Below are 24,183 nucleotides of genomic sequence, written 5' to 3'. Positions count from 1 at the left end.
TTGTAGTATTTTATATCCCAACAACAACACTCCTCAGAAGCTTGACCATGAACAATGGAGTGGTCCTTCTGCTGCAGAAAAGGTTACTGAAAACAATATCCGACTGTTAAACGCACCATGAGACAGTGCTCTGACCTTGCAAAGGACAATGAAGGCGGTAGACTGAGCCAAATAACACGCTTGTAGAATCGTAGCGGAGATAAAACACAGTGCGTTCCAGAAAATGGTTGAATCGGGATGTATACCACAATTGGGAGTGGAAAGATCACAGATTGTGTGGCGCTGGGTTGATTGAGCCCAAGAAAATTGTGAAGCCTTTGTTGATACGACTTCGAAGGGGAAAAACGAAAAGGAAAAAGAAGTGGTAGAGGACCTCTTAGAATGAATAATCTTTACACATATCCTTCCTCTCCAAACAGTTTTTTTCAGGCATAAATAAAGGCAAGCAGATTACCTCTTCCCAAGGTGCTCTTCTTTACTGATGAATAGACGTCAATAATGAGTCGAACAAAATGAATTTCGTTCGATAGCGCACACCCGTGCATACACCACTAGATCTGACATAAAGCAGCTGCAGCTTTGAACTAAGAAGCATGTTGCCAGGCTAAATGAGTTGATATGGGTTTGCAGAGGTGCTTGGGGTGAGTTCTTTTCATGTTCAGGGATTATTTGTCTCTTCATATCATCATACTGATAGCATCTTCAATAAGAGCAAAGACTCCAGTCATTTTATGACTTAGTGACGGTTGCCTGTGATTTAAAGGGAACATGCTAGAACACACTGTTGTGGGGGAAAAAAGGGAACAGACAGCAAATATGCATCATTAAAAGGCTGTCAAAGCATTTTGTCTCATCTCAAAATGCCCAGTGCCCATCAGCTGAGCTGGATGAGGAGGAAAAGGCTTCAAAACACTGCAGAGGAGACAGTTTTGAAAGCTGTACTTTTATCAAACATCATCCGTGGGATTGTCATTGCAAAGCAAATAGGGCCTTTGACAGCAGACTGTCTTCTCATTTCTTAAAGAAACTTATTTGAAATTTCATTTACTAATTAATTTTTATATCAGATACTGAAGAAGCGATGTTGTTTGTTCTACAAGATATTTCATTTCTCAGCAGACTTCAGTGCAATTATGGATTAAGGGCTTGGATTCCAAAACATCCAATGAGGAGAAATAACAGATTTTCTCTAAAAATACTGCGACTTTAACACAGCCCTGGGTGGAAATGATGGCATATAATACAATACTGTAGCCTTTAATTCAGAGATGTGGCTGGCTGTTTCACATGTGTTGAGGAAATAAGTGTTGTATGATTAGGATGAGATGGTTGGTGGGTGGGAATGGGCCAAAATTAATTAGCGGGAAAAAAAAAACAAAGCCTGTTCTTGAGACAAATGTACATTTAATGTTCATCTGATCAAATGACAATTTTAAGCCACTACCAATTAGTAGGCTTTGACCACAAGAGGCAGATTTTGCTATGTTGGGTGTGAATAATAATGCAGTACTGATTTAAGTACTAACCCAAACCTGTGAAACTACACACTCAGTAACCTGCAGGACTGAACCAGAAACCCTGGAGTTGTAAAGCTGCAACACAACCTGCTGCACTACTGGAACAAAAATATTATTATTATTATTATTTATTATCATTATTTTTCACTGCACATTTGTTACAAACAGTATTACATGGCTTGACACTATTAGCAAACAAGATGATTAGAATTTTATTACTCTTTCTGATGCTGCTGTTTGATCATTTAATCCCTCATGATTTGTAATATATATTTTTTTAATAGACACACTCAATATGAAATATAAAAAGTCATTGCTGAAGGAGGGGCTGAATTATATATCATGTTGTTGCTTCCCTTTAATGCATTTTCTTCTTCCAGGTTCTTTCAAAGTGTCACATTGCTCCTCTCTTTTATGTATAAGCCTATTACCTCTACCCTTGAATGCTCTTGCTTTGGAAAAACATGTGCATATTAAATGTACTTGTGTCTGTACCATTCAAGCCCCTCCTTCATGGCCACCACTTAGAGAAGGTGAACTAGAGGTCCTTTCCCTCATTTTCTCGCAGCCCTGATTTAATCACGAATATGTATGACTTAATAAAGCCACCACACAAACAGATTACAGCTGATTACTATTAAATCCTAACAAGGTAGAACGCTTAGTAATACTTACCAATAACCTTTTTATTTGGGGTAATGAGATGTGACAGTTTCATATCAGCGAGTTAGGGACTAATATTGCATTTTATTTTTCACTGTATATAGTTTCAAGAGAAATGAAATAATTAGCGATTCACAGACACCCTCTGTGGATGCCTGTGGAGCACTTACAGGAATTTACACCAGCGGTAAAATGAAAATTCAATTTATTTAACATGATGCATGCAAACATTTTCTTAGCCTAAACTAAATGATTGCTTTGGTTTTAATAAACTTTCCATTGTCATAAATGTATGCTTTTTAGCACTGCTCAGGCATATGGAAAGAGCTGTATTGTTTAAATGATTAGTGTTCGGCCATTTGACTTTCTGCTATTATATTTTCTAGTCCCTTGTAACTGTCACTGCAGTAAAATTGGCCTGCCCTCATTTTTCGGGTAGCATGTCCTGCTTCTGGGTTACTATCAAATAGCACAAAATGTAATATTAGCACATTCAGCTGTGTACAATATAAAATCACTGGTTTCACTTGCTTTTAAATGGCAATACAAGTCAAAGTATATTTTCTGCATCTTGGCACAACACTTAAATTGCTCTCAGTGGAGAAAATGCAAAAATAAATAAATAAATAAATACATACATATAAAATAACCTTCAAACTGTGTTTCAAAGTAGCCCGTGCATCAAGGCCACATACTGTAGGAGTGTAGCAGCAGGAGTGTTACATCAGTGTGGTAGAGTGAGTGTGTGTGTGTGTGTGTGTGGGCAGGGGAAGGAAAGGAAAGGGGGGTGGTAATATTGTGGTGGTTTCTGTTCATCCTCTCTGCATCTGCAGCCTTGAAGCAGCTGAGCCATGGCGTGACCCAATAACCACACATGTTTGCCCTGAAGACATTTCTGTTTCCTCTTGCTGCCTCTGTGAGACCCATTAAGCTAGCAAAATCAAAACACTACCATTTTTTTTCAGAAGGCAAATCAATAAAATCAATGCATTCTGATTACTTCTCTTATACCTTTCATCCTTCCGGTACTAACCTCAAGGCCTGTTTTTTTTTTCATTGCATAATAAGGTACCTGACAAAGTCAAAACGTAAAAGTGGCCTGATATTCTGGCTTTGAGTCAAGTCATGCACAAAATATTAATTTGGCTGTTTATCACAATAATCAGTTTAATCATACATTATTGAGATTGTATTTATTGAAATTATTTTTTAGGGCAGATATGATCCTCTAAACTCTCAGGGCACTAAACTGTACATTTGCTTCTTGCTGTAGTGGTTCCTTAATAATGCATCTTTTACCTAGAAATGTGCATTTTATGTAACAGAGATGTAGCACAATGCCACTAGCTGTTTCAGGTCATTTCCTTTCCCATTTAGCAACATAGCCTCCAAACATGGCCGCCAAGAACTACAATTCCCAACCTCAGCACACTCACTATCACCTGAAGATATCCTGACTGCCTGTGTTCAATGAGTCACACACACACACACACACACACACACACACACACACACACACACACACTGATGTATATGTACATTTACCAAGACTTGTTTTCTGGTCCTTTTTTAATTTTCTGGTTATTCGAACATATACGTAGCATTTCTTACAGATTCAGCCGTCGTTTTTTCCCCCTGGCATAAATTCCCATATCTGTAAAGTGGACATGGCAACAAAAAAATCTTTACTAATGTATTCGTTAGAATAACTCAACCAAACATTTCTTTTGCACTAATCAGGAGCCTGTGACATATTTTCTTGTTTCTGTTTCTAATTCTAACTAATGTCCTAATTCAAACAACTGTGATGACCAGACAGTTACCAAGGATGAATAAAAGATGAATGTGGCCTTTTCATACTCTATAGTTTAATATCTGACTGCTGGTTCTGGCCTTTGTGAATGTAAAACCCTCTAAAGCACATGATCCTAGTCCATAACAACAATGTTTTAATCTAAATATGACACATGTATGTACATTAAATAATTTGAATGCTACACTGTATCCACAGTTCTGGATAAAAGATACACATTAAAAGCTAGAAAAGATCTTGAGATGTTCTTTAAGGTAGCATTTACCATTATATTAAAGAGTTTATAGCCTTGTTTTGTTTCTTTTGCATTGAATAAAATACATATATAAATATACAAATAGTGAGAAACATTTCATACTTTTCAAACATTCCAGGAAACATTTCTTTTCTTTTCTTTTCTTTAATATGAAATAGCATGAAAAGGTATGATGATTTTTTATGAATTCATTCAAATGAAATCCACCATCAGTTTCAGGGCATTTTTAATTTCTTATGAGGTCTAGTTTAAACATTTAAGGTGAGTGTTCACTTTGCAGTGTTTCCCATGATGTAAATGATACGTAATCCAATGAAATCATTTCCAATTGTTAGAACATTATTCAGGTTACTTCTATGATGCATCATGAATTGCATTGCAATATTGAGTGTCAGTGCTTTGCTTCCCACCCATACATCACTTCAGATATTCATGAAAAAAACCAGATCCTCTTATTATCCATGCCCTTTTCTTAGACCGAGATTCATTTCAGCTTTTCAAACATCTTCCTTCTTCCCTAAGGCTTGAGTTATAGAGTGGAGGTGGACAGAATGTTCTAACTTCAGTAAGAAACGAAGGGTTAGACTGAGATGCATTTCCAAAACACATCCCACAGGTAAATGAATCACAACCGCCACAAAGGCTTCAGTAAACACTCAGTCTATGCACAAGATAAACATATTCCCTTTAGGCTATGAACAGTGGAGCACATAAAAAAAAAAAAACAACAACCTCTATACATATTCTGTAACTACATTAAGTAAGCTGTGGGCAGAAATGTCTCTTTACTTCTCCTCTCTAATCTCATCAACTTGCAATCGAAACCACTATTTTGTTATCTGTAGCACAGTAACATGAACCGGATTTACAGTCTATGTCTAGTTTTAGAAGTGGACAAGTGGGGGGGGGGGATGCTGACAAAATCGCTTCTCATTAATAGTTTCCTGCAGTGATGAGATTCGTTTGTTAATGAAGACAGCAAGGCTCAGTCGAAGGAGCAGAATTTACACTGTGAAGAAACTTACATGATAACAGATGGTTAAATAATTAAAGTAAAAAGCTAGGCTTTATATCAGCCATACAAGACTTTGTGGTGTCGTTTTAATGCTTAATCTCTTCAAGTCAATTTATTATTTTTTTCACATGGCATGCTTCTTGTCAAAACCATATATTTTATGATATTGTAATTCAACCCCTTCAAAAAGACTAAAAAAACAAACCTTTTGCTTAAAATCTTTGGATTGTAGCTTATTATCATGCATGGAATTTCAAAAACACACATAAAAGCTTGTCTACAAGTCTACTTAATACAGTCTCAGGAGTTTTTTTGGGATTATTGTGGCTAGAAATGTTTGATTTAGCTGCAGCTTTTGTTTTTTAATTCAAGATTTTTTTGTAGATAACTACTTGGTTTTTTTTTTGTACACAACTACTTGAATTGACAAAAATGCAGGCACAGGATTCTTATTTTTAACTACTACTACGAAATTTGTGGTTATTTTGTAATATTGCAAGCTCCTCCAAAGCTTTATTGTGCATAAATTTCTGCGATCACAAAATTGCCATATCCTGGATGGAGTAATGTAATAGTATGTTAATAGTAGAAGATACAAATGTGATTAGCTTCAATTAAATTAAATTAAATTGTTTGCCTTTTAATAAACCAGAATGTGGGAGATTGATATTCTCCAGATTACTGAAAAGTCTGGAAACTCTATTGTAAATCATCTCGGCATAGTATCTAATGTTACATGAGCAAAGCAATGTTTTATTTGAACTGAAATGGAAACAAATATCACTTTATCAGATTATCATACTTAAAAATGATTGTAATTGTTATATTATACTTTCATACCTTTGGCCTGTAAAGGTTTGATGAAGCTATTTTTAAATCAAACTTAATAGTAGTTTGTTTAAAGTAATATCACTAGCTGTGAATTCTCAGTTCTTTAAATCCGTATTGTTAGCTGGGTTTGGATTTCAACCTAAAGGGGCTAAATATGAACACAACTACTACTATTAGAAACCCTAAATAAACACGGACATAGAAATGGCAGTACTGTCAGTATAGACTGTGAATTCCGAGGTTCCTCAACCTCATCTATCATAAATTCATAAATGATCTCAATGCATGGGATAATGCTGTGAATGCTGCATTGAACTACTACATTAAATGTTCCTGCAACTTATAATGGGCCAAACAGAAGTCATTAGAGATGTATTCTGTCCTCCTTATGTCTAGAAACCTCTTTCGAAAAAAAATCAAATGCAAATCCTGTTTAAATATAATTATATCACACAGATTAATATAACATCTTCAGAGAATGCCATATTAAATACTGCATATTTTAGAATTTCCTAGCCTCATGATAAATTAGTTTAGTGCTTATACAAAATAGTCTAGCAGACTGACAAACACTGTAAATACATCTGTCTTTGTTTGTCCTATGAGCTTCATATCTGTCCTCTGAAATCTCCCACACATATGATTCCCAGAGCATTTTTTGCTGTGTCCCCTGGGATCCTATTTGTGATGCAATCCTCTAGTGTCAACCATATACCCCATGGACCTTTCTGACAAGCTTTCACAAGGAACAAAAATGGCAGTGAGTTTTATCTATACTCGTTTTCATAATGCAGATACAGCTACCTCCCTACTAAAGAATTTCTTCTTTTCTTTTCAGGCAGCTGTGCATTTTTTCCTAGAGTGCAACATATGTTTTTTTTTTTATTTTAAATCGATTATTCTTTATGGGCAGTAAATTCAGTCACAAGGTGTAAATCAGTGTAAATAAATGTGTTGAGTAGGCATATTCATGTTCACAATGGAATAAGAGAATACTATCAGGTGATTGTTTCTAACTATTCACTTCAGTCTTTTGCACATTCAGCAGGCTTCCTTTATGAACGATCTCTTGTTATAAGACTATATAAAGGTCCAGGCAAGGCAGTTAAAAGAATCTTTGTTGTACGCTTTTGTTCTTTTTGTTCCCTGTGTAAAAACAGCAGTCTGCAGAAACGGCTGCAGCCAAATAACCATCTGCTGGCTGGGTGTTTAAGAACTGGAGGAGCCAATAAAAAAAGGGGAAGGCACATGTAAAATCTTGGCAGAAGAGACACACGCCATTAGCTTAATGACAGAATGAAGGATGGGCGACTTTGTGCAGACGGAGCGGTGAGATTAAAGAGCCTAGGACTGCAAGTTTGCTTTTAACAGAATAATAAATAGCATGAGAAGAAGAATAAAAAATAAATAAATAAAGGAAGCACCGAGCTCGGTTTTGTTGTTTCAGGTAGGAGGGAGATAGAAGAGAAAGGAAGGACACTTGTGTCTCTTAATTCACTTGTGGCTATCAAAAAGAATGAAACGCCGTCCCTACGGTCTTTTCATGTCGGCTCAGCTGCTTTGAACTACTGTATTCAGTGTACCTGCAACTTCATGCCTGGAAAGACATAATGGACCAAACCGAAGTGATTAAAGTTGTTTTCCCTCCTCCTCATGTCTAGAGCCTACTTCAAAGTAGCAAAGTCTTTTGGTTTTACAGAAATAAAACATTTCAAATGCAGAAATCCTGCCTGTAGGATTTCTGTAAATATGCTGTTTGGCTGCCGGTCACTAATTCAATTAATTGTTTGCCTTAGAAAAAAAATGACTTAAAAGTTTAAATTTCTGTTTGCTGGGAAAAGTGATATGACGCTAAATTGAGCAAGTTGCACAAGAGTAGTTCGGGAACTTTATTTCTCGATTTAAAGCGGCCAGAAAATGCATTATTCATCAGTAGGATGAATAATAGAGTGGATTTTGGGTTGTGTAAATACAGCAATAAAAGATGAACTGTGATTGAGTTTCAGTGTGTAAGTGAACAAAAGTGTAGAGCGAAAGACGAGAGATAGGAAGCGTTATCGATTCATTCATGGCATGACATTTGAAAATACAAAACAAACTGTTCATCTGACAAACAGTGAGTTTCTGGATGCTCAAAACTCTTTGCATATAATCATTTGGCACCGGTCAGTGTAACGTCTTTACAGTGCGTTGTATTAAAAATGTAGCATATTTTAATATTTACTCTAATGAACATCATCAACATACACATTAGGTCAGTGCTTTGGGACTTGCAAAACTTCTAATAAGAACAACCTAGCAGGCAGAAAAAAACAGTGTATGCTGGTGGATGAGACAGCTTAGTGATAAATGATCGAACATATTGCTTGAACTGATATTTTACTGCAGTTTGCCGAAATGTTTGGATTTATGAGCAACCAAGCAGAGTGTACAAGCTTACTTAATAAAACTGTCCAGTCCATGTCAGATGTCGCACATCATAATAAACTTTCTAAACTCTACTGAAAGATATTTGGTGTTGATTAATTGACTTTTGTTTTCTAGAATTGAGCTTCACTAGACAGACTCGGAGCAAAAAATAGCAGTGAAACTTTTGTTATTGACAGTAAGGGAAAACATCTGGATGGCCTATAGAAATCCCAAATAATAACACAAAATATTGTATAATGTTGAACGATTTTAAATGGCGTTGCACAGAACAGTCACCCTGCACATTATCACAGACAAACAAATGGCATTTTTGCATTCATGTGTAACATCTTGCATATAGTTAGCTCATTTTCATTTTTTCCCCGCTCAGATCCAGACCATTTTCTATCAGCATGTAGACTAACTGATAGGGCGCTGGTGGCTCTGTGGTAGGTTTCTCGCCTATCATGTGGAAGGCCTGGGTTCAATTCCCAGCCACTGGGTGCAGTGCTGCTCCCAAGCCTGGATAAAATGGGAGGGTTGCATCAGGAAGGGCATTCAGTGTAAAACCTGTGCCAAATTGTGGTGTGGACCATTTGGTCTGCTGTGGTGACCCCTCACAGGTGTAGGGAGCAGCCAAAAGATCAACAACATGTAGACTAACTCTCTATGATCTCATGCTACTGTAACGTATCAGGCAGCAGATAAACAAAGATTTGTTTCAAAAGCTGGCAACAAAAACCATAGGACAAGGCAGAAGAAAGGCCAAAAACAAGGATAACAAGATCAGGGTGTAAGAATAATAAAATACAAAATCTGGCAGCAAGTCATAGAGCATACAAAATGCAGTGAAGTTATGGAAGTTGTTAAATACTATGACTGTGATCATGTGTTTTGTAGTTTGCACTGACTATCTTTGTAGGCTGACTTGTGTTCTGGGAGTAAGAGTGTGATTCAGATTCTGGTGTTAATGTGACATTTAGTCTAATCGAGCCTCTGCCTCGCTGAAATTTAACTGGAATATTCATTTTTACCAACCAAAAAGGCCACAATCCCGCCTTCTTATCTACTATTGGCTCACACGGCAGAGGCTGTGAATTAAAATCACTGCAAAGCGATGATGAGTCTTCCTGTCATGTTCTGCATGTCTTTTTCTTATTCTGAATCTTATTCATGTTTGCTCGCCGATATCACCATAAGGACAAACATTATGAATACTCTAGTTAGCCATAGATGGTGGCAGGCCTGGGATTGTAATGTTATTACCTGGATTTCTCTGTTTGATCCTAGATACACCGGTGATACTATTATTGTATTAGAAAGCGAAATAGTGGATCTGATTGATAACGTGATATAAAGTAATGATCACATTGACCGCATAGCCTAGGACTGTACTGAGCCAACAGAATAAATATCAACGTGTGGAACAGTACGCATTGATATATATATATATATATATATATATATATATATATATATATATATATATATATATATATATATATATATATATATAAAACAGCTGCACTGTTTCAAAATGACGGCTGCTATAAAGAAGGCACAGAGAATGTGCAACTCAATCAGCTTCACATAGAAAAGCAGTCACTTATGCTTGAATAGAAGTTTGCTCTCCTAGTTGGAGAACCACTTCTTTTCCAATATCAAAGTTTCTATGACTAATATAGTGATTAATATAAAATATAAGCTTACAGCAAATTTCTAGCTAAGGGGGATCTAGCATAGCTTTGCAGAGTAATTCGATATGTAGTGATTCACTATATTGATTTCATTTGAGAGCAAGCAATTTTACAAGCAGTGGAAGGAGTATTTTGCACATGATCCAATCTAGTAGATGGATCTTTATGCATTGAATTCACGTGTAATTATAAGATGAAAGAGTTGCCCACAGTTAATCTCAAATATCTGCCCAGTTTCATATTTGAGATTTATTTTTTTTTGTCACATCGAGAGGACGTGTCAATGGAAATAGTGTTAGATGCCTGGAAATTGCCTGAAGGGAGAAAGCTGCTGAAGTCAACAACAATTTCGAGATATATTTCAAAGCTTTCTCAGCAAGTTCAAACCCAATGCCTATTCATGAAATGGTGTTAAATTTGACATTTCGACAATAATGGGTGAAATATAATGGGAATTTATTTCTTTATGCAGGTGCAAGCATAGGTTAGTGTTATAATGCAAGCGCATCACTAATTCACGTGCTATGTTTATGGCAAAGTGTAGCTATGCTGATGTTGGGAAATCTGTGGTATTTTTTATGTATACCTTGATCTAAAATTGCTTTTGCTGCAACACTACATCTCATGACCTTCTCTTGGTGAAGACACAAAAACAAAATGCAATTTTCATGGTTTCAAATGAAGTGCAGAAAATCTGACCCTTGTGTTAAAAGCTGGTTCTGTAGGTCTATATTATTTATGATACCCCATCCCTGGAACATAAATAAAACACTGTTCCCAATTACTACATTACAACTACCTACATCTAACTAAATTTGTAAAAATTGAGAACAAACATTCATGGTCCACCTTAATAGGAACAATCATGTGGTAGCAATGCAGTGTATAAACTCACACAGATAAAGGTCAAGAGCTCGAGTTAATGTTCACGTCAAACATCAGAATGAAGAAAATGTGTGAACCCTGTGACTGATCGTGGCATGGATGCTGGTTACAGATGGAATGGTTTGAGTATTTTAGAAGCTGCTGATCTCCTGAGATTTTCACATACAACAGTCCCTAGAGATCATGTCTCACCCTCACTCACCCTCAGAACTGGAGCTCTGTGGCCACTTCCAGCTCCACCAACATCGTGAAGTTTGCGGACGATACTGTGGTGGTGGGCCTGATCTCCAATAACGATGAGATGGCCTACCTAGAGGAGATTAAAAACCTGGAGACATGGTGCCAGGTCAACAATCTCCTCCTGAACATCAGCAAGACTAAGGAGCTGATAGTGGACTTTAGCACAAAGCAGGAGAGGAATTACCAGCCCCTCACTATCGACGGGACCCCAGTGGAGAGAGTGTTCCGGTACCTAGGTGTTTACATCACGCAGGACCTGACATGCTCCTGTCACGTTAACACCCTGGTGAAGAAGGCCCGGCAGCGTCTTTATCATCTCAGACGCCTGAAGGACTTTAAACTGCCCTCAAAGGTGCTAAAGACATTCTACACCTGCACCACTGAGAGCATCCTGACGGGAAGTATCACAGCCTGGTTTGGGAACAGCACCAAACAGGACAGGCAAGCTCTCCAGAGGGTGGTGCGATCAGCCGAGCGTACCATTCGCACCGAGCTTCCTGACCTGGACACCATATATAGCAAGCGGTGCTGGACCAAAGCCAGGAAGATTATGAAGGACCTCAGCCATCCCAACAATGGACTCTTCTCTCTGTTGAGGTCAGGGAAACGTTTCCGTTCCTTGAAGGCGAACACAGAGAGAATGAGGAGGAGCTTCTTCCCGTAGGCCATTCGGGCCCTCAACCAGTACACCTAGAATCTGAACTTTCAGGACTTACCCCCAAACGATATGACATTCTACCTCAGCTGACTGTTGCACATGCAATAATTGCACTACTTTGTAATCCGCACTACTCTGTACACACAGTAACACTCTCACTGTACATCTTTTCTGTACATCTTTGTGTGCACACTGCACTGACACTTTACTCCCTGTTCAACTGGACATTTATATTTGCCTTATATACACATCTACATATATATTTATATATTTATCTTACATATGCACACTGTACATACTGTATTCATTTGCTACACCATTTCAAAGCTGACCATTTTATCTACATATATGCATATACTGTATCTTCTATATATTAGAGTCTACACATATATATTTATTTATATATTGTTTTATTTTTCACATATGCTATATATATATATATATATATATATATATATATATATATATATATATATATATATATATATATATTTCTGTTATACTGATACTATATGTATATATATATCAGAAAGGGTCATGGTGAAGAAAATAAGAGAGGAAATGATGTGATTGGTTCAAACTGCCAAGAAGGACCTAGTAAATTTAAAATAATCTTATGTTATCTTATTTCTGTTATGAACAGAAAAGCATCTCAGCATGCACAAAACATCAAATCCTTGAGGCTGGGTCATATTGAGTTCCACTCAATATCATGTGCGCAGACTCACCCAATCTGGACAGATAAAAAACAAACATTTACCAGATGCCTGAGCAATTGAGAGTTAAGGGTCTTGCTTAAGGGCACAGCAGTGGCCACTTGGTGGACTTGGATTCAAACTCACAACCTTCTGATCAGTAGGCCAACACCTTAACCACTAAGCTACCACATCCCCACTTCTAGTCTTTAACTATCCTGTTTGGGTGATCCTGGGTCTGAGAGAGCTTCAGCGTCCTGCTCTTGTCTGACAGGAATGGAATCCAATGCAGTCTGCTGTTATAGCTCATCTGCCTCAAGGGCTGATCTGTTGTGCATGCTGAGATGCTTCTCTACTCACCATGGTTGGAAAAAAAAAGTGCTTATTTGAGTTACTATAGACTTCTGTAAGCTCAGAGCATTCTGGTCATTCTCCTCTAATCTCTCTTATCGGCAAGGTGTTTCAGCCTGCAGATCCTCTGCTCACAGGACGTATTTTCTGTTTTTCACACCATTTCTGTCTAGAGACTGTTGTGTGTGAAAATCCCAGGAGATCAGCAGGTCTGAAATAATCAAACCAGCCCATCTGACACCGACATCCATGCTATGGTTAAAGTTAGAGAGATCACACTTTTCCCTATTCGATGTGAGCATGATTTTTGATTTTTTTTTGGTATTGCGCTGCTGCAACAGCATGGATGTGCAAGTGTACAGGTGTTCCTAGTAAAATGGATGGTGTGTAGAACTCAGTTGCATCTACCAAATGGAATCAAACAATTTATTTGGCATACAATAAGCTTAATAAATACTATAATTGAAAATGTACTGTCAGTATAGTCATGAGAAATGAGGCCATATCAAAGCTTTAGCCTAAAATTCATTAAAGGACAGAAAACACATTTGTTGCAACTTAAGTCAGTCAGTCAGTTGCTTGTATATCTAAAATCTGAATCAATATCTATAGGTAAAATATAATTATGCTTTGGTGAGGCCATATTTAGAGTGCAAAATTTCACGAATTGTTATTCAAACCTCATTTGTAAATGTCTCGATAAACAGCTCCAGTGACTCTCTCTCTGAAAGGTTCGTGTAAAAACAATACAGCACACTGAAATATATGTTTTGGGCTGTAAAAACACAAAAATATTATGGAATGGCATCTGTGAGCAATAGTAAATTCTATAAAAATGACACCCTTAAATCACACAGTAGGGTGGATATTTGTTTCTGGATAAAGTTATGAAAGAGACGCTCGTTCAGCTTATCCTTCAGAATGGTGACATGGATTGGGATTTTTCTTTACAGGAGAGCCCATCTAATTAACATAAACATTGGCATTTTGAAATAGTGTGGCAACTCAAAATAGTGAATTAATATAGTAGACTAAAATATGTATGACAATATACAGTATAAAAAATGCTAAATAATAGGATGCACTGGATAAAGTGCTGTTTTATAAGCTACCGAATAATGAGGGTGGGAGCCATATTGTTAAATTTGCAATTTGTTCAATCAAATTGGTCAAACCACATTAGCAGTGATTAGTGTGCTAATTACAACTATCAACAACTATTAAAAATTCATGCAGCAGTGTACTTACAACCTACTAGACTTGTATTAGATGTTAAGTTAAATGACTGACATCTTCTCATTCATATACTAGTCGTTTTCATTTTCATTACATTCGTTACATTTAACAGGAAAGAAAAAGAAAATGCTTTTTGCTCCTTTAGGCCCCTTTAAGTCCAAAATTTTTTCAAGCTAAATGCAAGTACATGGATTTTTAATGGCAGTAATCTAGATGCTATTGAAAAACAAAGTCACGAACACTTTTACTCATTAAAAATCTGGCAACCGTGAAGGCGTGAACTACATGCCGTTGATTTGAATAATCTGAATGGGAAACCCAGAAATACACATGAATACACATGAATTTCTGCATAAATGTTAACTTAACTTTTGAACGTCATTTGCTAACTCTGAACACAGGAAGGAGAGCTGCTGATTTGATCGGATACCATTGAATCCTCTTGGAAATTTATTTAATCTAACCCCAGCCCTTTCTACAGTAACACTCTTCTTCATAAGGTTAGACATATGGAGTATACAGAGAATATACAGTATGTGCCACACCCACATACAGCAACACAGCAACACTGTGTGTCTTATTTTTGTATCTTCATTATCTTCACGTCCCAAAATGAGCAAGCAAATAAACCCGGTATGTGTTTTCAGACTAAACAGAATAACAGAGGCTTATGAAAAACTCCAGACTGATTTAAGACCCACAACAATATATAACAAAATAGCCTGCATATTTGAGCAAGTTGTGCATAAAAGCACTCACTAAAGTAAGAAACTTCAGCCTGTAAAACATATTTCTGCAGCAAATTAATCTAAACAAAGCATATACTAATGTGCTGGCTTGGCTTTCAGATAGTGCCATATTGCACATATTAGCCTCACAGCTTGAATCACAGTTGATGTTTTATGTTGGTCTACTGCCTCAAGTAAAGCCACAATAAGCCCGTGTGCTGTACTGTGACAAAAGGTAGTCTTAGGGAGCCGGCTTTAGTTTTTAATCTAGTATTTATTTTAGTCCTTTCTGTCGGAGCTGATGTCCTTACACTTGAGCCCCAGGAGCATTTCACAGTTTGTTCCAGTCAGTTCTGATAGTCCTACCTTAGGAATACAAGCACTCCTCCATTATTGTAAACTCACCAGCCGGGTCTGATATTCTCAGACAGCTTTTTGATTTGAGTGTTTTTGCTTTGCCAATGTTATAAAAAAAAATAAAAGACAGAGCAACTTCAGCCAGAGCTGTTTTGTTTGCCAAAGTGACTACCGCATTAGGCATGTGCCTCTCTTCCTGTCACATTGAGTTGGATGTCATGGCATGCCATTACTCAAAACTGCTCACTCAAAATAGCATCTATTGCCCAAAAAGCTCTCTGAATGTAACCATCAAACTCTGGGCTATTTGCAGCAAATATGCAAATAACAAACTCTAAATTGTAGACCAATAAAATGGAATAAAATCTGCTAAATGCCATAAATGAAAAAAGATTATATGAAAAAAGGATATGGATTAGGGATGTAACTGAATACAGGAAATTACTGAATACAAGGAATTAACAGATATATATATATATTTATATTTTTTCCCCAAAGGGCATCTAGACTAAAGGCATGCACTGGGGCTAGGATTCCATAGGACGACATTCATTACCGTGAAGTTGACCTTCTGCTTAGGACTGCTGAGGTTTAAATTAGGCTACTTGCTTGCTAAGCCTACATGTTTGGTAATTGAACTAACAAAAATAATACCTACAAGTAGAAATAAAAACACAGTGTCTTATGCAGCTCTATTTCAGAGGCCATCACTACAGGTTTAAATACAAGTACAGATCCAAATGCAGACCCAAAGGATCAAGTGTACCTGCTGTATAGCTGTTTAATAGAAATTAAATCAAGCAGACTGAATGAGCTCACAGTCAGATAAAAATAATTGCATGAAATAACCATCTATCTTATTCTGAGTTCTTTTTATTATTATTATTATTATTATTATTATTATTATTTACGCTTGCTCTTCAAGTATACAAGCCAATCTCTCAGGCAATCATAAAACGTCACTCTCTAGAAGCTGTCATGTCCCTGAAGCAGGATTCTTCTTTGCTCATTTGTTCAAGTATATCGATTGCAGGGTGCAGGGATGCTCTATGAGAAAATATTTGATCATTTTATCACTTATATCTTTGGCTGTGATTCATGAAAAAGAGTGATATGACTCGTTTCACCAAACAAGCCGGTGACAAGGAAGGAACAAACAATTTCATACTGAAGGTTTGCTTTATGTGTCCTGCTGTGTAAATGTGGGCCATTCTGTGCTGTTATAAATGAAAGCTTCCAGACAGACATATGACCTGTCTCAAGCGCGGCATGGAACATCATATCCTTTAAATAGATTCACCTAACAAGACGTGGCCTCCCATGTGAAATAAAAAAGAAAAATGAATATGTGGTGAGAGCAGATTGTTGTCGTCGGAGAGAATAAACTGTTCAGTAAAAGTTATTATCGGTTTTCTGTATACTACAGGAGAAATGCTCTATGATTTCTTTTGCACATAAAGAAAAGCTCTGTATTTCACTGCATCTCTCCAACACAGCATAGGGCCATTACCATTTTTTAAAGTCCGATTGAAATAGTCTCTACCGATTTTTGACACAGTCTAGCTTTGTTTTTTCACAATGTATATCTGGCACAGATCCCAAAACAAATGGAAAAATTAGAAGAACAAATAAGTCCACATTGACGCCCCACTCAAGTATCATCAAATAGCACTTCCATGAAGTGGAGGCTTGATTCTCTGGGATGGTTTTACACTGAAATCCCCAGACGGCATGTTGCGCTTGAGAACTGATCCCCGATTTACAGTGAATATGTGCTACCTGGATAAGAGCAATTTGAAACTGAGCACGGCTTTGTAAAGATTCTGACAAGCTTTTGTCATGTCTTATTTGTGCCTGTTGTCGGTTATACGCAGTACGAAGTCTTAACTGCTATATTGTCCTGATCGGGTTGAAAATGGGAAATGATAGTAACTGTTTAAGAGCAATTGAGAATGTTCTTTATATACATTACTTGTTCTAGGGTGGAGATTTTATTGATAGCTCATATCAGTGGACATACAATGTAATGATATATGCACATAACACATGAAGTGTAGCTAACCATAGATAATTACAGATTGGGCACAATCCAGTCTTTGACATTTTTCATTCTTCACACTTTATTAGGATAAACTGTATAAACTGTGTATTTCAGCAAGAATAAACTATACATCATATTGATAAATTAACGTATATTAATTGATGTTTGTTTAAAAGCCAAAGAACTGTTTAAATATATTTATGGCATTTGGCAGACACCCTTATCCAGAGTGACTTACATTTTTATCTTATTTTATACAACAAGAGCAAACGAGGGTTAAGGACTGCTTGCTCAAGGTCCCAGCAGTGGCAGCCTGGTGGTCCTGGAATTTGAACTTACAACCTTCTGACCTTCTGATCAGTAATACTCCTTAACCATGAAACTACCACTTCCACGTCTACTGCTTATTTCCAAGCATTGACTAATATTCCATCCATGACTACATTAATTAATTTTTTCCCCAAATGTTAATATCTTAACGTTATTTTGGTGTATTAATGCAAAAGTTAATGGTTTGTATATGTTAATTTGTAATAATAATTAAAAAAAACTTAATTAAGCTAACTTTAATGTAAGGCATGGCTGGTATAAAATACCTCAGAATAATGTATGTTACTGTTATTTTTTGAGGCCAAATACAATGTTACACAAGGTTAGTACGTCCGCCCCATTTAAATATTCATAGACATACTAGCAAGCTAATTGCTAGCCTGGGTTAGCTAGCTAACCTTTATTATAACAAACAGACTTGGTTATCTCTCAAACTTTAACATAATGTGGATTTATGTTGAGAAAACATTGATAGTAAGTTTAATTTACTTTGTTTTTTTTAATCTATGATATGTAATGTGTAGATTCAAAGAGTGTTTTGAGGTAAGACATAAAATAAGTTAAGCTAGTGGGCTGTGAAGGAGAAGGTTGCATGTTTGGTTGGGATTTTGCTCCTAGCTAAATATCTTTCATTTCCACTTTTTGTTTCAGCTGAACATGAATGTATCACAGATCTTTCTAGCCATACCCATGTCCACCATTATTGTGTGCTGCATGTACTATTAAACCAAAGTGCTGTATTTATTATTATATATTATTATTATTATTATTATTATACTGGAGACACTCCAGGTTACCTTGAATGAGTGACTTTTGTTCATAACGATTCTAAGAAAAATTGCAACTGAGTTCCTGATGATTCACGTCAAAGTCAATATATTTGGTCGTGAAAAGAACGTAATAATAAAAAAAAAAACGTAATGCAGCATCAGAGGCTCGATCACAATGTAGACGCCAATACAGAGTATAATAGGCTGCAATACTTAAGACTACAAGTGATCGCAGTTAATGCATGTTTTTAATATTACTGCTAGCGTGGCGGAGAAAGTTCTTCTCCAACAGCTGGGCCACTTAAGCAGGCTGATGCAACACCAAAGCTGCTTTTCAGATCCTTACTTAGGCACTTAAACATGAAAGTGATTTGGTTAAATAATAAGTGAAAGATGGAAGATGCAATTTTGACAGAGACACATCTGTTGATATGCATTTCAAAGGAAGGACCATGAATGCTACTGACAACTTCCAGTACTACCACGATACAAAACACAAATTTGGAAAAACGACAGATTCAGCTGTCATCAGAGAGTCTGTAAAATCATCATATGTTGAAGACGTTTCTTTCTTTTTTTTTTTTTGATGGAGCTGTTAAAACGAAAAACAGTGAGAGAATAAAAATTGGGGCAAGCTCTCCCACAAGACTGTATGGACAGTTTGCAGAAAGATTTAATTAGAAGCCTAAAAATCTAGCCTTATTTCCGACCAATAATCCTGTGCTTTATCAGCCCATGTGAAATCTCACACCATGATAATTTATTTATTTCCTCAGGTTCTCATTGTGTCATCTCATCAGGCCGAGTAGCACATTAAGGGATGCTCACTGGGAGTTTTTTTGGCACGTTTACTTTAATCCTACTTCTCCAACCTCAACCCTACTGCATTTATCAGAAAAATCTCTGAGACTGTCAGTGAGGAAATGCTAATGAGTTACATGTGGTAATAAGCTCACACTGCAGAGTGAGTGAGAGATCCCCATAAACCTGCAGGGAGGTGTGGGAATGTGCCTCAATGCAGATTAACATCTTTGGACAAGAAAGCATAGGGGTTCTCATTAATGCAATGCTTATCACAGAAATCTTAAGATTCCTTTAAAGTAGAAGGAAGCTAGTAGAAGCCAGTTAACATAATTTAAATCTCATGTTAATTAAAGTCAGCATGCTATATTATGCCAGTATGTGGACTTATGTATGTATGTTTGTATATAGTCCCCATTGACAGTATTGGAACAGCAAGGCATATTCTTTTGTTTTTGCAATACACTGAAGACACTTGGGTTTGAGATCAAAAGATGAATATGATATGATAGATCAGACTTTCAGCTTTCATTTCCTGAAATATACATGTAGTCATGTTACATAACTTAGAACATGGCACCAATTTAAGGTGAGAAAAAGTATAAGAACAGATAGACTTATTAATAAATGCCACTTAATATTGGGTTGCCTTTCCTTTGCTTCCCATAACAACATTAACTTGGTGACCACACTGTTTTTTTGGTGATGCTTTTTAAGTTTGTATTTGTGTTTTTCCCTTCAATCTCAGTTGGATTATGGTCTGGTGCTTGACTTGGTCATTCTAAAACATAAAACTACTTTTCCCATGATAGAGTCCTTTGTTGTATTGGCAGTGTGATTTGGCTCATTGTCTTGCTGCATGTTGAAGTTCCTCCCAATTATACTGGATGCATTTCTCTGTAAATTGGCAGACCGAATGTTTCTGAAGACTTCTGAACTCATTCTACTGCTACCATCATGAGCTACATCATCAATAAAGATTAGTGATCCTGTTGCAGAAGCAGCCATGCGAGCCCAAGCCATGACACTACCTCCACTGTCATTGACTGATGAACTTTATATTTTAGATCATGAGCAGATCCTTTGTTTCTCCACACGTTGCGGTTTCTGTCACTTTGCTAGAGGTTACTCTTGATCCCAAAAGTTGTTTTTTTTGAAAACCTGAAATACTAAGGTATCATCTCATATTCATATTTTGATTTCCAATGCCTTCAGTGTACGGCAAAAACAAAGGAAATGGCTTTGTGTCCCAATATTTTTGGAGGGGGCTGTATAATACTGTTGAATCTGGTTAATCAGATTTTCTGTAACACCACTGCTCTGACAGTCATTTTGTTTTGACTGGGTGCTATTATATATGATCATTTCTGCAGTAACACCTAATTCACAGGGACTCGTATAGTGGATGATCCGCATAATCTAAGGCTAATAATAAACAGAATTTCAAACATATGTTCTTATTTAATGAAGAAACTGTATCCTCATTCATATGGTGAAGGTGTTTGGATAGAGATGTTTGATCTTTTCATGTTTTCGGTAACATGACCAGCTGTCTGTTTATGCCTGTTTATAGCTGCTTTGACATAAGTGAAAATGCTCATGAACATTTCATACAGCATCACATCACCAGATTGTGGACTATTTTCCCATAACTTTGTTGTGTTTAAATCCTTACCTAATAATTATTTAACTAAATAGCACTAAAATGCAATCATATTTGACTGTATACCGGATGTGTTTATCATGGTGGAACTGATAATCGATCATCTTACTGTACTAAAGAGATTTTTTTTTTAAAAAAGGGAGAAATATTTGGATATAATCTCCTAAACAGTTCTTGTAAACCTTGCTTGCATAATCAGGCATGTTATCTTTTCAGCAACTATCAGGAACCTCGGCATTGATTCAGATATTCTGTGTTGCCAAGGGAACTTGTCTTGAATTCAAAGAGATTTTGTGTCAGAAATACCAATGCAACACTTCCACAGCTGACTATTCATCCTCTTACTGCAAAATACTTTCACTTGCAAATCGGAGTGGACAAGCATGGAAAATGAAAAGCACTGTTATAAAGGGATATCATCACCATACCATCAGAAGAGAATAATCTGGTCATGAGTTATTTGTATAATGTAACGGAAAAATCTTTGAAGTGGAAGAAAATAGAAATATTTATGAACTCAGTTATTATGCCTTTGTACTGTATGTATTGCTTAAGCAAATGAAAGAGGAGGTCAGTGTTAAATGTAAATAACTTGCTTCAAAATAAAGAATCTCTTAATACTTCTAATAAATATCTGACTACAACCTTTTGTGAGGCAAAATAAAATATAAATATAGGAATGGGAGTAGGCTTTGCATTACTTTACTAACAACCAGAAAGTGGATTGCTTATACAAGGCTTATGGGATTACACACTAAAGCAACTCTGATAGTTGTAAAATAGCGGTCTCTTTACAGGTGTTATAAGTGTTAGGTGAACCTGTTAAGCTGAAATGTTGGGAAAAAGTGGCTGATATGTGGAATACTGCTCAGGATGGACAGTTACTTCTGAAAAATTAAAACTCCTTTATAGCAGGGCTCAGAGGGAATGTACACTGATGGACAGTTTCGTTCTTTCTCTAATGCAAAATCAGTTGAGCAGGATAGGAATTCAATTCATTTCTGTGAAAAATCAAGTGAGATATTTATGTTACCCATTAAAATGATAGTCATTTATTATTATACATGAAAGTTTTTTAAATAACATATACTACCGATTTACAGATAGAAGTTGTAGGATTTCATATGACCCTCATTTGTAAGAAAGTTGGAAACAATTGTTTGCGAGATTTCTCCTATGAGCAGACAAGCTATAAATGTTGTATGGGATTTATAAAGTTATGCTTGTTTGGTTTGTACTTGAATTTCCTTGCTGTGAAACTGCAAAGTACTTACAGGCATGAGTGACGGAGAAGCTGTTGGAGGACTCCAGGTTATCCACGTTGTAGTTCAGATGGAAGGGCTTCTCACTCATGTTCTGGTTGGTGTTGTAGAGCTGCACAGCAAATCTGAACGCGCTGTGTTCTTGCACCGTTGAGCGCATGAAGAGCCCACCTTTAAGAACGGCGCAGAAATGTAAAACATCTATGGATTTTCTATAATACATTACCAAATCCTTGCAATGACATGAAAAATGGATTTAATTCTGCCTACAAAAAGTGCTGCATTTAATCATTTTATGCATGTGAAAAGGCTTTGCATCAGCAGGTCAGGGTTTCCATAATGAGCTTTTAAAATGTTAGTCTTAATATGCCCTGTCACAGACTTTTATTCAGATTTTTGCCATTCTGTAGCTGCTTTTTTATATTCAGCTGGACTTGTATAAATGTTACTATGCATGCACTAAATTCAGTAATCTTTATTAAACACTATAGGTTTGAAATCATCACTAAAAATCTGTGCTCTGTGCTGTTTCCATTTCTTTGTTTGCCTTTAAAACCGAATTTAGTCACACATTCTGTCAGTGCCACATAATTAAAAGGCGTTTAGATGGTATTCCATGATGAAAATCCATTTTCAAGAGTTTCATCAGTTGTGTAGCATTTAGGTCAGTTTCGCAAAAACGATCGATAAAAGAGGCTATACAGAACATGCATTTCCTCCAAGAAAGGGTTTTTATGATGGAAAAGAAACCGGTCGACGAGAGACAGCGCTCAAGACAAGATCTAACCAAAGCTATGGGACTCACCTATATTTATCTGGTTTGGAAATCCGGCGAGAGATCTACCCAAAAGCCAGAAGAAAAGAGGAACTGCACTCATTCGTGCCATTTTGTCCTCTTTTTTAAATAAAAAGAAAAACCCCGAACAGTTCCGAGTATAAAAAAGGGGAATCACATGCACAACCAACCAAAGCGTCCAGACGAATGAACAGCAGTGCGCGCTTGCAGTGCGCGCAATAGCTTCATAGAGAAGCTGAACGAAATAAACGTGTCTGCACGTGAAGAGAGAGAGAGAGAGAGAGAGAGAGAGAGAGCAAATGAGGAGACTTATTCCGTAAAAGATGATGGCGGATCTACTGCGGATCTAGGGCTACTCCGGTCACACTCCGGTTGAAGTGGATTAAATGACGAAGAAGAAAAGCGAAGGAGAAGAAGACCTTCTCTGTGCGCCTACAGCAGCCTCTCTCACACACTGCAAGGCGGATGAATAGGACCGCGCAAAGCTCGCACCGCCGATCAATGCGAAAATGGCACAAAAGCCGGTGTTATGGCGACCTCGAGGAAACACGAAGACGTTCTTTCACCATTATGCTCAGAGAACCTAACCAGGTTAATTAAAGCCTGGGGTGCAAACCGCATCAGTGTCTTTCGTTGTGCAGACCATCTCTCTCTCTCTCTCTCTCTCTCTCTCTCTCTCTCTCTCTCTCTCTCTCTCTCTCTCTCTCTCTCTCTGTGTCACTCCGGGATGGCGGAGGAGTGAAGCTGCAGTAACAAGAAGCCCCTTTTATTGACCACCATGGATCGCGGGTTCAGATGGACCACGCTGGTGCGCTTTTGACAAACAATATGTCATAAATTAATAATCACTATAGCAAAAACAGGATGCTGTTAAAGGCGACAGTGATGCGTCAAAAGCATCCACAGTTGCGTGCTGTAATGAAACTGAGATGCGATGAGATTTTAAAAGTCTGTGTTAATGCGCGATCTGAATTTGTGTGAATTTATTCATGCAAGACCGACGCTGTCCATGGTGCTGAGGGAAAATAAGCCACTGTGTTTTCACGCGCTCTTTTCCTAGCAAAACCGTTTAAAAAGTTATGAACGATTAAGGTGTTTGTGTGTGTGTGTGTGTGTGTGTGTGTTGGGTGGGGGGATGTAGCAACAGCAGTTTATTCTGCTGCTTCACT

General features: G+C 37.1%; 1 protein-coding gene across 4 annotated transcripts in view; it reads right to left on the bottom strand.

Moving 5' to 3' along the window:
- The window catches only part of gria3b (glutamate receptor, ionotropic, AMPA 3b), a 123,995-nt gene extending 100,324 nt beyond the window's left edge, over positions 1-23,671 (bottom strand). For 2 of the 4 annotated variants that reach the window (XR_009205294.1, XR_009205293.1), the window contains exons 1-2: positions 23,024-23,671; positions 22,231-22,389 (exon numbers count right to left, since the gene is read on the bottom strand). Coding sequence is in view for 2 of the 4 variants with exons in the window: in XM_058396614.1 (XP_058252597.1) it covers positions 22,231-22,389; positions 23,024-23,105 (241 nt within the window). In the remaining 2 variants the exon portion in view is untranslated. The remainder of the gene's footprint in view (positions 1-22,230; positions 22,390-23,023) is intronic. The other 2 variants (XM_058396614.1, XM_058396612.1) reach the window with 2 other exon arrangements.
- Between the last annotated feature and the right edge of the window lie 512 nt (positions 23,672-24,183).

The sequence above is a fragment of the Hemibagrus wyckioides genome, linkage group LG08 (genome assembly GCF_019097595.1).
Source record: "Hemibagrus wyckioides isolate EC202008001 linkage group LG08, SWU_Hwy_1.0, whole genome shotgun sequence".
Taxonomy (NCBI): domain Eukaryota; kingdom Metazoa; phylum Chordata; class Actinopteri; order Siluriformes; family Bagridae; genus Hemibagrus; species Hemibagrus wyckioides.
Note: the sequence above shows the minus strand (reverse complement) of the source record. Positions and strands in the feature narration are given on the sequence as shown.